General features: G+C 44.4%; 1 protein-coding gene across 1 annotated transcript in view; it reads right to left on the bottom strand.

Annotated features, from left to right (window-relative positions):
- Window positions 1–14,346: 14,346 nt before the first annotated feature.
- LOC137369331 (trypsin inhibitor ClTI-1-like) overlaps window positions 14,347–15,076 on the bottom strand; it is a 75,638-nt gene continuing 74,908 nt past the window's right edge. Inside the window, exon 4 of the mRNA XM_068030378.1 lies at window positions 14,347–14,517. Within this exon, the coding sequence (XP_067886479.1) occupies window positions 14,451–14,517 (67 nt within the window). The 3' untranslated portion in view covers window positions 14,347–14,450. The remainder of the gene's footprint in view (window positions 14,518–15,076) is intronic.

Raw genomic sequence — 15,076 nt, 5'->3', positions numbered from 1 at the left:
GACTTAGCAGTTGGCAGGAAAAAAGACAGAAGCGCAAGGGGAGAGCCAACTGCGAGACAGCCCTGACAACCAATTTTATCTGCAGCACCTGTGGAAGAGTCTGTCACTCTAGTATTGGCCTTTATAGCCACTCCAGGCGCTGCTCCACAAACCACTGACCACCTGCAGGCGCTTACCCATTGTCTCCCGAGACAAGGAGGCCAAAGAAGAAGTAGGGATTTACACCCCATTCCCAATTACATTCCTGTCCAACACCGTTTTAACCAGGCGCATTTCAGTTATGGGAGGGCCACAAACACGAGGCTTCCAGGAACCTACTAGTATGCAAACATTGTGGCCTGATGATGTCATTGGCAATACAATTTTATTTTAACTTGGGGAAATCAGGAAGCCTGCAAGGTACCAAACCCTCTAGTGAAAGCTGGTAAGAAGCAGCAGAGTTGCCAGAAGAGGGCAAGGCTGCCCCATGCCTTGCAAGGAGTCCTTGGGACTCCTCTGCCTTGGAGGGAGCAGACACACCTTCATCACCTGAGTCCACTGGAAGGGAGCATGCTCCGCATCATGGGGTGATTGTGACAGAAGTTGTTGCATCTGGTATCACAGAGAACATTGAAGATGATGGTATGTTCCTGCCTTATACCCGTTCTTAAATCCCACTGCACCCTCATCCTGCTCTATGGCATGAAGTGCAAGTTACAAATGGTGGGACCATGGACCTTTTGCAGCTCGAACAGCTCTGGGCCCTGAGGTCACGGCTTTGGACTGTACCATCTCGGCAAGGGTGGCAGCTGTCTGGCTGAAAGGCAACAGCAAGGGCACGGGCGGAGTAGCAGTGATAGGTGCATAAATGCTGTCATCCAGAGAGAGGACAGCTGTTTTAGTGCTCCATGAAGCCACTGCCAATCCACTGGGGCAGCGCCTCAACAATCCTAGTAATCTGATGGAGGACAGATTGCTGGGCTACTGTGACAGCATACATGCCCCTTTGAGCACTGGTATCCACAGCTATGATAGCAGTAGACTGAGTCTGCGTAGCAGTAGAAATGGATCTCATGCTCCATGTCTGGACTTCCACTGCAGCACTGAGATGTTGAGTGGCTTTTGCCTGTGCTGCAATGGATGTGGAGACCACAACCACCTGATCTGTATCACAGCTGGGTCTGCAAGTGCTCATAGAGTTGGCCACCATTTTCAAACTGGAAAGGATGGGCTCCAAGCTCTGTGTGAAGCCCTGTACCATGTTGGAGCTGGATTCCTCCAGGCTCCTTGACAGTGACAGCAGGCTCTCTGGCTGGCCTGTCAATGCACCAAATAGCTTGGTGTGCATGCCCATCAATGCTCTCCTATAGGCCTCCCCATCAATATCCTCATCTGAGTCTCTTCAGCAGAACTCGTCTGCAACTCACCCTTCAGTGAGCTGACATATGAACTATCATTTCCCCCTGGCCTGGCCATAACCCACTTGTGTCCAGTGATTCTATAGGTACACAGAGTGCCAGTATATTTTTATCCTTTCATGGGATGTGAACGTCACTGACAAGGCCAGTATTTGTTACCCATCCCTAACTGCACTTGAGAAGGTGAGCTGGTGGCTGCGAGTGTCAGATCAAGTGATGGTGTTTCTTCAACAGAGATCTGGTGTAGCTCTTCCCCTTCCTGTAGAGGCTGCAGTGGTTGGCCAGGCAGCAGCTCTTGGGTATTTGAAAGCAGAAATGCTGAAGGGGAGGGTTTTGGTCAGGGAACTGGGGGTGGAGTGGAAAGCAAGAGGTCCATGGTCCAACCATCTGTAACTTGCACTTCATGCCATTGAGCAGGATGAGGGTGAAATACGATTTAAGAAGGGGCATAAGGCAATCTTCAATGTTCTCGGTGATGCCGGGTGCAACAACCTCTGTCGCAATCACCTCATGATGCAAGCACTCTCTCTTCCAGTGGGCTCAGGTGATGTAGGCATGTCTTCCCCCTCTGATTCTGTTCTGCTCCCTCCTGTTATGGGCCAATTGTCCTGCAAGAGAGAGGTAAGAATGTCAGTGAGTGTGTTGCACTGTGTTTGAGTGAAGGATATCTGCAGCCATGTGGAAGCCGCAAGAGATGAATGTGAGGCTGGCACCATTGGTAGCCATGTGCGGGTGTTGTGCAGTATCTGAATGTTAGGTCTGAGACCTGATCACTTGAGATTATTGATGATTACTGATGTGGGTGTGGTGCATTGTGCAGCGTGAGAGGTTGGTGGTGTGGTAGGTAGGAAGTGTTATGTGAAGATACATTCACTGACCTTGACCACCTTTGTGAGATTTCTGAATTTCTTCTGGCACTGCTGCCAGCTCCCCGGGGTCAAACTCCAGAAATTCACCTCACCGGCCACCTGCTCCCATTTCTTCTCAGGGTTTGCCTTGAGGGCCTCCTGTGGAAACATTGCAAGTCTCCCCCTTTCCACCTCTTGTACTAATGCCTCCAGCACTGCATTGGAAAACCTGGGAGCCCTCCTTCTCACCTGTTGCTGTCCATGTTTTCCATAGATGGTCAGCAGCAACTTCTGTACAATGAGTGCAACTTCCCTTTAAGAGGGACAGGCTGTCTTTCAGATGTGCAGTTGAGCTGAAACATATGTTAGCCATGAACGCTGCTGGGCCCCTGTTGAGTGTGCAGCCAGCCGGGAGTTCTTTCCGTGGCAGAGGCAGCCTGTTTCAACAGGACCAGTTGCAGGGTGAACTAATGTTTCCCCATGGGGTTTGGCATTGATGTATAGATTAAAGGCCTGCTCGGGTCTGCAAAAGAAAAAACGGACCCGAGCCCGACCCGGCCCGAGTTCTTCCATTTTTTCTCGTGCCCGACCCGACCCGACCATCAGTTAACTTACCTTCCGTTTTTCACTTTGTTGCTGATCTGCAGAAGCTTAAAACAACTGTAACAAAACCACCTTTCCAGTCCAAAAATTAAATTAACATTGGAGCCACTTACCTGTGATAGAGCGTGTTCGACCCAGCTCAACCCGAGCCTGAATGCTGGACCCGGAAGTGCAACCTGACCCGACCCGAACCCGACACATGTTGTTGGGTCCCGTCGGGTTCGGGTCGGATAGTAGGCCTTTAGTATAGATGTATAAGTGCTCATGGAGTCAATGCTTGTGCAGTATTTTTAATTCCTTAAACTGCAGTATAGCTCAGTATCAGAGATGTGAGATACCAACAGCGTGTGACATTTGCCTAGTGTGTGCTGACTCTGCATGCCTTTAAGAGGGAGCTGGACCTCTTCCTGACTGGGGCAGAGATCACATCACATAGAAGGTAAATGGATTAACAGATAACGTGTGGTCCATGTGATCTCCTGGATGTTTTTGATCACCTGATGTAATTGGTGAGGAATCTTCCAGAGAATTTAAAGGGCTTTGCACACACATCTAAAAGCCGCAGCAACCTGCAGAGCAGACAGATTATGTCAGTTAGTGTTCAAGACTGATTTCACGCCAGTGCTGCTATCTTCAAACACCAGGCTCCAGCCTATACCCTGCCATAAATTCACACAGCCAAACAAAATGTTTAATGGCATGAAGAACCCCTCACCAGCGCTATTTAAAGGGATCAAGTTAGTTGCTGTATTATTTCTTCTGGTTACTGATGCAATTGTACACGTTTTTGGAGCTTTCCCGTACTTGCCTGACATTCCAATAGTCTGCAGGGAGTTAAAAGCAAAATACTGCAGATGCTGGAAATCTGAAATAAAAACAAGAAATGCTGGAAATACTCAGCAGGTCTGGCAGCATCTGTGGAGAGAGAAGCAGAGTTAACGTTTTAGGTCAGTGACCTTTCATCAGAACTGACCTGAAACGCTAACTCGGCTTCTCTCTCCACAGATGCTGCCAGACCTGCTGAGTATTTCCAGCGTTTGTTGTTTTTATGTCTGCAGGGAGTTGTCTGCCTCATGCTGAAGTATTTATCGATCATTTAAAAGTTTGTGCTGAAACTAGTAGCTTCCAGAAATGGGTAGTCTTGTAGGTCTTTCTCTTGGAATCATAGAAATTTATAGCACAGAAGGAGGCCATTTGGCCTGTAGTGCCTATGTTGGTTCTTTGAAAGAACAGTTGTGCTTTCCCACATCCCTGCTTTTTGTCCATAACCCTGTAAGTTCCTCATCTTCAAGTTCCTGCCAATTCCCTTTTAATTTATTTATGGAATCAACTTCCATACCTTTTCAGGTAGAGCATTGAAGATCAAGACAATCCTCTGAGTGGAAACAATTCTCTTCATCTCCTCTCTAGGTCTTTATCCAATGATTTTGAACCTATGACCTCTAGTTATTTGACAGAGGAATTTTTTTTTCTGTTCTACTCTATCAAACCTCTCATCGTCTTGAAAACCTATATTAGGTTACCTCTTAACCTTCTCTGATCCAAGGAGAATAGTCCTAATTTTTCCAATCTCTCCTTATGACTGAAGTCCCTCATCCCTGGCAACATCCTGGTAAACCTCCTTTGTATCCCTTCTATTGCCTTTACATCTTTCCTGAAGGGTGCCTAGAATACTCCAGCTGAGGCCCAACCAGTGATTTATAAAGTTCTGGCCTGATCTCTTTGCTTTTATAGCCTATTCCTCTATTTGTAAACTCAAATAACCTATATGTTTTTTAATCACCGTATCAACTTGCCCTGCCACCTGTAAAGCATTTGTATATATGGACACCGGGTCTCTCTGCTTCTCTACACTTGTCAAAATCATGTGATTTATAGGAAACTGTCATTCCATATTAGTCATCCCAAAGGAATTGAGCACGGCTGGGAGAATGAAGAGAGACCATGCAAAGCAGGATGAGCTGCTAGAAGAGGGAGGAGGAGGAGGGGTGAAGGGCTCCCAGTAGGAGGCTATATCAACTGAGGGTCTATAGGAAGCAGTTCTTAACTTCAGCAAGGATCAATGCTTGAGATATCTTTGTTTCACTAAAGAGATTGTGACAGAACTCTAACAACTGTTGTAGCCACAAATGCAAACACAAAGCATGACAAGGACAGAATTACCCGTGCTGTCAACATGACAGTGGCTCTTAATTTTTGTATGAATCCATTCATCCAGATGACTGCTGGAGATATAAGCAACATCTCACAGCTTGTAGTACAGTGTTGTTTAAGGGAGGTCACTGACGCTCTCCATACATGGAGAAACACTTTAATCACATTCTCTTTTGCAGGAGACAGGCATGAAGAGTGAGCACGAGGGTTTGCAGATTGCTTGGTGCAGGGTGCCTTTCACTGTGCACACATTGTCTTGCATGTGCCTCATGCAAACTTGCCCATTTTCATGAACAAAAATGGATTCTAGTCCCTCCCTCAATGTCCAGCCAGTGTGCAACCACAGGCAATGCATCATGCAGGTGAATGCTTGGAATCCTGGCACAAGTTATGATTTGTTCATTCTGCAGCTGTCCTTAGTGACACCTGTATTTGACCCAATATGGCAAATTAAAGGCTAACTGCTGAGTGACAAGGGTTATCCTCTCATGGCTTGGTTCATGACTCTAGTTTGCCCAACAGACATACAATAACAGCCGTGCTGCCACAAAAAGCATTATAGCGCACACCATCAGCGTCCTCAAGCAAAGCTGCTGCTTCCTGGACTTCGCTGGAGGAGCCCTGTAGTACTCAGCAGAGTGTGTATAAAGATTTGTGGTAGTATGTTGCACAACCTTACCATTATGAGGGAACAGCCCTTGCCACCACCTATCAGGTGAGAAGCTGAGAAGCAGGAGCATGAAGAAGAGGAGGAGAAGAGGAGAAAGTGGAGGAGGAGGAAGTGCAACAGGAAGTGGAGGAACAGGAAGAAGAAGGGAGGCTACAACAGAGACAGCCCCTTCCTGCCCAGGCTGTACATGATTAAATAATTAATGAGCGATACCAGTAACCTCAAACCCATTTCCCCATTCACCAACAGTTCCACTCTCCTTACCTTTCCTCTATCACTGACCATCACATCATCCTCTTTCCGATAACACAAAAATAAAACCAGCAGAAAATGCACATTTATAAATTCAATTATGATATGATGTATATAAAAATAAACTAAACACCCTTGTGCATTCCCCTAGTGTCTGTCTTCCATGTGCCTTTTCCTGTCCTAGTGCTCCTACGAGAGCCTTCCACAATGGCTGCAGCATGGGTGATGACAGGTTGCTGATCTCCAATTGTGAAAACTGCAGATGGTCCTGGATGGCAACCTCAAGTAGCTCTAGGCTACAAGGCTGCACCATTTGGGGTGGTTTGCAGCTGTCTGGGTTGGCTGGCTGACAGGCAACAGCAAGAGCATTAATGGAGTAGCAGGGGTGGGAGCAGGAATACTGTCATCCTGAGAGATGAAAGCAGGTTCATGCCTTATGGAGCCACTGTCGCTAACACAAGGCTTTGCCTCAGCAATCCGACTGATCTGTTGGAGAACAGATTAATGAACTGCTATGATGCTCTGGAAGCCCCTTTGAACAGTGATATCCACAGCCATGATGGCAACAATCTGAGCTTCCAGCGCACCACTCAGACATTGACAATCAGACTCGACATCATGGTGGATTCCACAGGTGTGCTGATGGAGGTGACTGCGTGTTCTATGTTGTAAAGGATGGGCTCCATGCTCTGCGCAAAAGCCTAAGCCAAGTTGGTGCCAGACTCCGCCATGCTCCTTTGACATTTTGTGCAGGCTTTCTAGTAGGCTTTTCAGTGCACCAAACATTTAGTTGTGTACACCATGAGTCTTCTCCTGCAGCCTGGCCCATCGAAGTTCTCATCAGACTCCTCTGCAGCTGAACTAGTTTGTGACCTTGCCCCCTCACAATTTGGCACCTGTGCCATCATTTCTCCCCACCCTGACTTCTGCACTGTGCAGATCCCACCATTATCCTAGCCTGTTAAATATGCTCAGAGCCAATCTCTAAACTAGGTGGCTTCAAGTGCAAGATAAAGTGAGGATGTCACTTCATCTTCACTGTCTTCTTCCTCTTCCTCCTGACTGGGAAGGTTCCAGTACTTGGGTATCTGAAATGAGAAAGGGACAAGGGTTAGCTTGTGGTGAGGGGAGAAGAGAAAGTAAAAAGTGTTTGCTTACACCATTTAGAGCTTCTGAGTTAGAAGAAATTACAGGATGAGGGAGAAGTGAGATGAGTGAAGGAGGATTAGGTATGAGGTACCCTCATCATCAATCACTTCAACCGTGCCAGTGGCCATGGCCTCTGAAATGCCTCTTCCCATGATGGCCAGCACTGTGGAAAAATGTGAGGTTATGCACTTTGGTAGGAGGAACAGATGTGCAGAGTACTTCTTAAATAGTAAGAGATTAGGAAGTGTAGATGTACAAAGGGACCTGGGTGTCCTTGTCAATAAGTCACTGAAAGCTAACATGCAGGTGCAGCAAGCAATTAAGAAAGCAAATGGTTTGTTGGCCTTCATTGCAAGAGGATTTGAGTACAGCAGTAGTGAAGTCTTGCTTCAATTGTATAGAACCTTGGTTAGACTACACCTGGAGTACTGTGTGCAGTTTTGGTCCCATTACCTTAGGAAGGACATTATCGCCATAGAGGGAGTGCAACGCAGGTTCACCAGACTTTTTCTCAGGATGGCGGGACTGTCCTATAAAGAAAGATTGTGGAAACTGGGCCTGTATTTTCTAGAGTTTTGAAGAATGAGAGGTGATCTCATTAAAAACTACAAAATACTTAAAGGGATAGACAGGGTAGATGCAGGTAAGTTGTTTCCCCTGGTTGGGGAGTCTAGAACCAGGGGACACAATTTCAAAATAAGGGGGAAGCCACTGAGGGCAGAGATGAGGAAAAATTTCTTTATTCAGAGGGTTGTGAATCTTTGGAATTCTCTACCCCAGAGGGCTGTGGAAGCTCAGTCATTAAGTATGTTTAAAGCAGAGATTGACAGATTTCTAAATACCAATGACATAAAGAGATATGTGGATAGTGTGGGAAAAAGGCATTGAAGTGGATGATGAGCCATGATTGTATTGAATGGTGGGGCAGGTTCAATGGGCTGAATGGTCTTCGTCTGCTCCTGCTCCTACGTTCTTATGTTTCCATGCATGTTAAAACATGCAGGTGGACTTGTCCTTGTTCAGTTGCTTCCCTGTTGCCTGCTGTTATGTGCCACATTCTCCAACAAGGAGAGAAGTGTGTCAATGAATGTGTTGCAATCTGTTTGGGTGATTTGGCTGTCATGGGTAAATAGCTGTTTGGGAGTGTGAGACCTGCATCAGTCGCACTTTTACAATTGAGTTAGAAGGTTAAGGGTTTAAGTCCCACTCCAGAGATCTAGCACAAAAATCTCAGCTGACACTCCAAAGCAGTACTGAGGGAGTGCTAGACTGTTAGAGGTGCTGTTTTTTGAATGAGATGTTAAACCAGGCCCTGTCTGCTTTCTAAGGTGGATGTAAAAGAACATAACAGCATTTTGAAGAAGAATAGGGCAGTTACCCCATATCTCCTGGCCAATATTTATCCCTCAATCAACATCACAAGGAAACAGGTCATTATCATGCAGGCACACTTGTCCTCTTCCAGCTGTTTATGCGAACTTGCTGTGTGAAAATTGGCTGCTGTATTTCCTATGTTATTGAAGTGACAACACTTCAAATAGTGCTTCATTAGCTAAAGTGTTTTGGGATGTCCTGTAGTCTTGAAACATGTTATATAAATACAAGTCTTTACAAGTATGTGAGGGTGAGGTAAAGCATACAAATTGAAGGGTTGAGTACTTATTGATAGAGATTGCTGGTAGGTGGATGATGGGGGTATAGTGAATTGAGCAGTGGATGAGGCTAGTGCTGCAGTTGGTATGATATGCCATTTAAAGATGAACTCACTCACCTTGACAAATCATGTCAGATTGTTAAACTTTCCCTGCACTACATCCAGGCTCTTGGAGCCACACTCCTGGCATTTACCTCTGCTGCTACTCGTTCCCACTGCCCCTGAGCATATGTCTGGAAGGCCTCCTGTCTCCTGTGGATACAGGACATCTCTCTTTCTTTCCACCTCTTCCACCAAGATCTCCAGTGCAGTGTCAGAAAACTTCGGTACACCATATCTCGCACATTTAACCATTCCTCAAAGTATTACAGCATAGATTCACTTTTCAAAGAACTCCGACCACTTTCTGTAGCCAGAACGCACCTTCACATTAAGAGGTGCAAGCCGCTTCTAAATTGCGCCAGCCACTCATGATATCGGGCCCCATGCTGGAGCGGACAGCCAATGAACAGGTCAGATAATGTTGGCTATATGCAGCAATCATATCATACAGCAAGCTGTGCTAATTAAACATGCTGGAATGAACAGGCGTAGGTAAATCACATACCACAATCCCCATTCTCATTTGCAGCGGTTATCCAATTTCTCCCCTTTATTTATTCCTGTTACGACCAGGTGAGAAAGGTGTCTAAGGTTCCCTTTCAGCCTTCACCTGGACTTACTGTAACAGGGTTTAATTTTAAACACACTGTGTTTTGAGCTCCCGCCTTGGTGAATCCTTGTTCACTGCTTTCCAATTATAAGGTAAAGAAATGAGCACAAAAGGCTTTCTTAGGTTTAAAGAAGAAAGGTGTAATTTATTAAAACTTAAACTTAAACTCTAATTTGATTGACGCCTACGGATACACAATGCGCCCACCCTAGCATGCACATGCAATACACACATGCAAATCGAGACAGGAAAGAGCAGAAGAAAAATAAGTGGAAAGACTTGAGGCAATATCTGAAGAGTTGTTGGTACGGTTCTTCGGGCTCACTGTAGAGTCCTTGCTTGTAGGTAATTCTTGCTTTTCGTTGGGGCCCAGTATTCTTCTTAAACCTTGTTCACTGTAGGAGACTTTTCTCTCTTGGGATTTATGTGTGTTCAATGGATTCCGAAGCTGGTGTGAAAGAGATGGGAGCAGACAGAAGAGAGATGTTCTCAGTCCAGGAGCAAAACTGCCTTCTCCCAGTTCAAACACTGTCTCTACAATTTAAAATTCCCCAGGATGGCCAGCAAGGTGGTCATGTAAACAAATGGTTTCACCGGGTCTGTTCTGAGTATTGTATAGGAGCAGGGGCTAGCTCCTTTATTCCAATACTGTCTACTAGTATGCAAAAACGTCTTTCCGGCCAGGGGCCTGGCAATTCCTTGTAACAGGCCTTCTCTGTTTCCCAGCAACAATTTGAAATTTAATGGCCATGTGGTGAAATTAATGTGCCTCACTCCTGGCACATTACATGAGAATTCACAGGATGTGGGCGTCACTGGCAAGGCCAGCATGTATTGCCCAGCCCTAATTGCCCTTGAGAAGGTAGTGGTCAGCTGCCTTATTGGTGGCTGAGTGGCTTGTTAGGCCATTGCAGAGGGTATATTGGTGTACCTACAGCCCAAGGACTGCAGTGGTTCAAGAAGGCAGCTCACCACCACCTTCTCAAGGGCAATTAGGGATGGTAAATTAATGCTGGCCTGGACAACGATGACCATATCGCCCGAATGAATAAAAAAAGACATTGCTGTGGGTCTTTGAACACATACAGGCCTGAGTGAATAGGACAGCAGATTTCCTTCTCTGAAGGACATTAGTGGGCTTTTACAGAGTCTTGTAATTACATGATTACCATACTAACCTTTTATCCCAAATCAAAACAAAAAGTGCTGGAAATACTCAGCAGGCCAGGCAGCATCTGTGGAGAGAGAAGCAGAGTTAACGTTTCAGGTCTGTGACCTTTCATCAGAACAGGCAAAAGTTAGAAAAGAATTAGGTTTTAAGCAAATTAAGGGGGTGCAGTTTGGTGTGGAAGAGAACAAAAGGGAAGGTGTGTGATAGAGCAGAGGACAGGAGAGATTAAATAACAAAACTGTCATAGGACAAAGGCAAAGAGCGTGTTACTGCTTGTGATGAAAGATAAAGCATTAGTTCAGAGAGAGTGTTAATAGTGGAATAATGAGAAGCTTAGTCCACATTGTTATGAGTGTTTCCATTTTTTTGTTAAGATTTGAAAATTTATATTGTAAAACTGAAAAGGGATTCCATAGATGCTGGAACTTTGGGTGTTTTTTTAAAAAGGTTACTGGAAGGTTTGGACTGAGTTTGAACTGTAAAACATTACTGTAAGGCACATGTTTTCAAATAAAAACCCAGCAGGGGTTGATTTGACTTGGAGAGATGTCTACAAAGAAGTGACAAGCCAAGATTTATAGATATCATGAGACTGGACTTCTGGAAAGTTTTGGTTTCAATTTGCACTGTTAAAAAGCCAGTTGGTGCTTGGCCTGAAATAGAAGAAGACAGCTCATCTCTCTCACTTGAAAAGAAACCCTGTATTTCCAGTCTGTCAGATTCCTATTTACTCCTGTATTTGAAGAAATCCTGCATATTTGCAAAAACCTTTGCATGTCGAATCTGTGGAACTGAAACTTTGTTACTACACTCCTGCTGTAAGACCTATGTGGAGCCTTATTAACTGCATCTCATAGAAAGCCTACCCAAACTGATCATCAACATTGTCAGGAAAGAACTATTCTAGGAAGATCCCACTGACAACCACCTATACGTATTTGGGACGCCTAACCAAAACAAAGGACTTCTTTCCGTCCCTCCTTTTCATTCTAAGTGTTTTTTTTATTCCTTCTATTTCTTTGTAACAAATGTAAACAAAATTTTATTTTTTCCCAGTTAACGGGTGTGTATGTATGTGTGTGTGAGGGCTAGGATGAATAAGGGGCTTTAATATTGCAATTTATGTGTATGTTTTACTTTATTGGTTAAGACTTGGTTTATAATAAACAGATTATTTTGTTGTTTATTAAAGAAACCTGGATGATGTGTTTATTCTGGGGAAAAATTGAGCACATAATTGACTGTATCGGTAAGTGGGAAAATTTAAATATATGTTGTGACCTGTGGAGAAGTGGGACTGGAATAAACAGTGCAGTCCTCCTGCCTCAGTCATAACAACATGAAAAACAGGCACATGGTTAAAATAAAATCCCAGATTTTTTTTTATTTAGGAAAGGGAATTTAAATTCCACAGTGGGAATTGAACTCATATTTCTAGATCCTTACTGTAAGCACTGGATTACTAGTCCAGTAATAAAACCACTATACTGTTCCCACTTTAGGGAGAGAAATCTATAATCCCCAGCCTGAAACCCAGTTCTACATATACCTTGCCATTCATTTGTTACCCAGTTCCACTTCCCACTCACCAATCAGCTAGTCTAACATCCAGCTTTAGTTTCCCCTGCCCACAGTCTATAATACTGCTGCATTTAGCCCCTCCCCCAGTCTCTAACTCTGTTCCATCTTCCTCACTTGCTCCTGGAGTCTGACCCTGGTCTGCCTTCCTCTACTAGTTTCTTTTGGCCAGACAAAGAGACATATTTTGCAAGACTATTCCAATGCTTCCCTGACTGGCTCCTATTTTCCACCTTCCCTAAATGCGAGATCATCCAAAACTCTGCTAACCATAGTTATCCTGTTCACCTACCACTTACTGACTTAGGCTTACTGACCTAACATTTATCCACTGCCTGGCAACTCATCAATTCCCATCCTTGCTTTCAAATCCCTCTATGGCCTCACCTCTCCCTATCTCTGTAACTTCCTCCAGCTCATACATTCCTTTGTGATCCCAGCACTCCTCCAATTCTGACCTCTTGCACATCCCTGATTTTCTTTGCTCCACCATTGGCAGCCATACCTTCAGCTGACTAGGCCCTAAGCTCTGAATTCCCTCCCTAAACCTCTCCACCTCTCAACTTCTCCTGTTTTAAGACGCTCCTAAAACCTACCTCTTTGACCACACTTTGGTCATCTGTCTTCATATATCCTTATGTACCTCGGTGTCAAATATTGTTTGTTAATTTTCCTTTGATGCACCATGGAATGTATTACTAAGTTAAAGGCACTATATTGATGCAAGTTGTAGTATACTGAGAGAATCATACTATTGCACGCTGGGAAAATTTGCACATTGTACATATTTTCCATCCTCCATCCTTCATAAACTTCAGCTCATCCAAACCTCTGCTGCCATATTCCGCAACAAATCCTACTCACCCATCAGCCTCATCCTTGCTGATCCACATTGGATCCTGGTTCCCCCAGTGCCTTAAATTTAAAATTCTCAGCCTTGTAATTAACTCCCTTCATGGCCTTACCCCTCTCTATCTTTGTAACCTCTTTTAATCCTACAACTCCTGAAGTCTCTGTCCCTTTGACTCTGGATCTTGTGCATCTTCCTTCCCTTCACTGTATCTTTGGCAGCTGTGCCTTCAGCCGTCTAGGCCCCATGATTTGGAATTCCCTCTCTACATGCCTCCCCTCTTGTTTGACCAAGCTTTTAGTCACCCCCTCCTGGTACCTTTGGTTCTGCATCCTTTTTTTGATTGAAGGATAATTCCAGCATTTCCTTGTTTCCAACCCAGTGGGACCCCTGGTTATCTCACTACACTTAAATCTCAGTTCTCCTGATTTTTTCGTCATTTTCAGTTGTATGAAAGATGTGGCATGACATGTGTTTTCTGGATGCAGGCCTTTTAATTCTAGAGTTTGTTTGTGATTGAGCTGAGTTTCTAATCCCAGATCCTTTTCATCACTAAGACCGCCTACTTCCACCTCCATAATATTGCCCATCTCTCTCCCTGCCTCAGCCCATCTGCTGCTGAAGCCCTCATTCTTGCTTTTGTTACTTCTAGACTTGACTATTCCAGTGCTCTATGACCATCCTCTCATCTTCCACCCTCCTTAAACTTGAGCTCATCAAAAACTCTGCTGCCCATTGCTAACTCGTACTAATTCCATTCATCCATCACTCCTAAGCTTGCTGATCTACATTGGCTCCCGGTCCACCAATGTCTTGAAATTAAAATTCTCATACTTGCGTTCAAATTCTTCCATTGCTTCACCTTTCCCTATCTCTGTTAAATCCAGTAGCTCTACAATCCTTCAAGAACTTTGCGTTCCTCCAACTCTGGCCTCTTGTGTATCCCCTACTTTCCTCACTCCGCTATTATTGCCCATGCCTTCAAGCGTCTAGGCCCTAACTTTGTAATTTCCCCCCTAAGTCTCTCTGCTTCTTCAACATTCTTGCTTCCTTTAAAGTGCCCTTTATAACCTATCTCTTTGATCAATCTTTTGATCACCTGTGCTAGTGTCTCCAGCTTTCACTCACTGTCAATGTTTTTGTCTGATTAAGCTTCTTTGAAGCACCATGAGATATTAAATGTGCTACATAAATGCATGTTGTTGACAAAATGGCTAGAGCTCATGGTGCTAAAATAAATAATTCATGGTATTTTGGTTTACATACAAAAAAACTTTTAATGGATTGAACAATCTTAAAGATAGCACTCCCAACAGTCAAATGGTTTGATTGCCTCTATTTTCAGAAATAGACTGCTCTCAATTACAACTGATAGTAATGATTGTCAATTTGACTGATAGAGAGGAGCCTCATCAGTCCTCGCGACGTTGATATCCGCATGGTCCAAACTTCTGAATCAGGATATCAGATTGACCTTTTCTGAAATATAGAAAGCATCAATTATTTATTTATTATTTATTTAGAGATACAGCACTGAAACAGGCCCCTTGGCCCACCGAGTCTGTGCCGATCAACAACCACCCATTTATACTAATCCTACATCAATTCCATATTCCCCACCACATCCCCACCATTCTCCTACCACCTATCTACACTAGGGGCAATTTACAACAGCCAATTTACCTATCAACCTGCAAGCCTTTGGCTGTGGGAGGAAACCGGAGCACCCGGCGAAAACCCACGCGGTCACAGGGAGAACTTGCAAACTCCACACAGGCAGTACCCAGAACTGAACCCGGGTCATTATGCTGAGATCAAAATCTTAAAACAGGATTATTATTCGTATTAAGTAATGTTCGAGTCTGGCACTTATTTTTTGAAAAATAATAATATAGAAGTAGATAACTACATGTATCCTTGCACCAAGACCTTTCACCCATCGCTCTGAGCTCATTGGCCTACATTGGCTCCTAGTCCAGCAACGTCTCAATTTTAAAATTCTCATCCTTATGTTCAAATCCTTCCATGGCTTTGCTCT

Source organism: Heterodontus francisci, chromosome 4 (genome assembly GCF_036365525.1).
Source record: "Heterodontus francisci isolate sHetFra1 chromosome 4, sHetFra1.hap1, whole genome shotgun sequence".
Taxonomy (NCBI): domain Eukaryota; kingdom Metazoa; phylum Chordata; class Chondrichthyes; order Heterodontiformes; family Heterodontidae; genus Heterodontus; species Heterodontus francisci.
The sequence above is the reverse complement of the archived record's forward strand: the minus strand, read 5'-3'. Positions and strand labels throughout refer to the sequence as shown.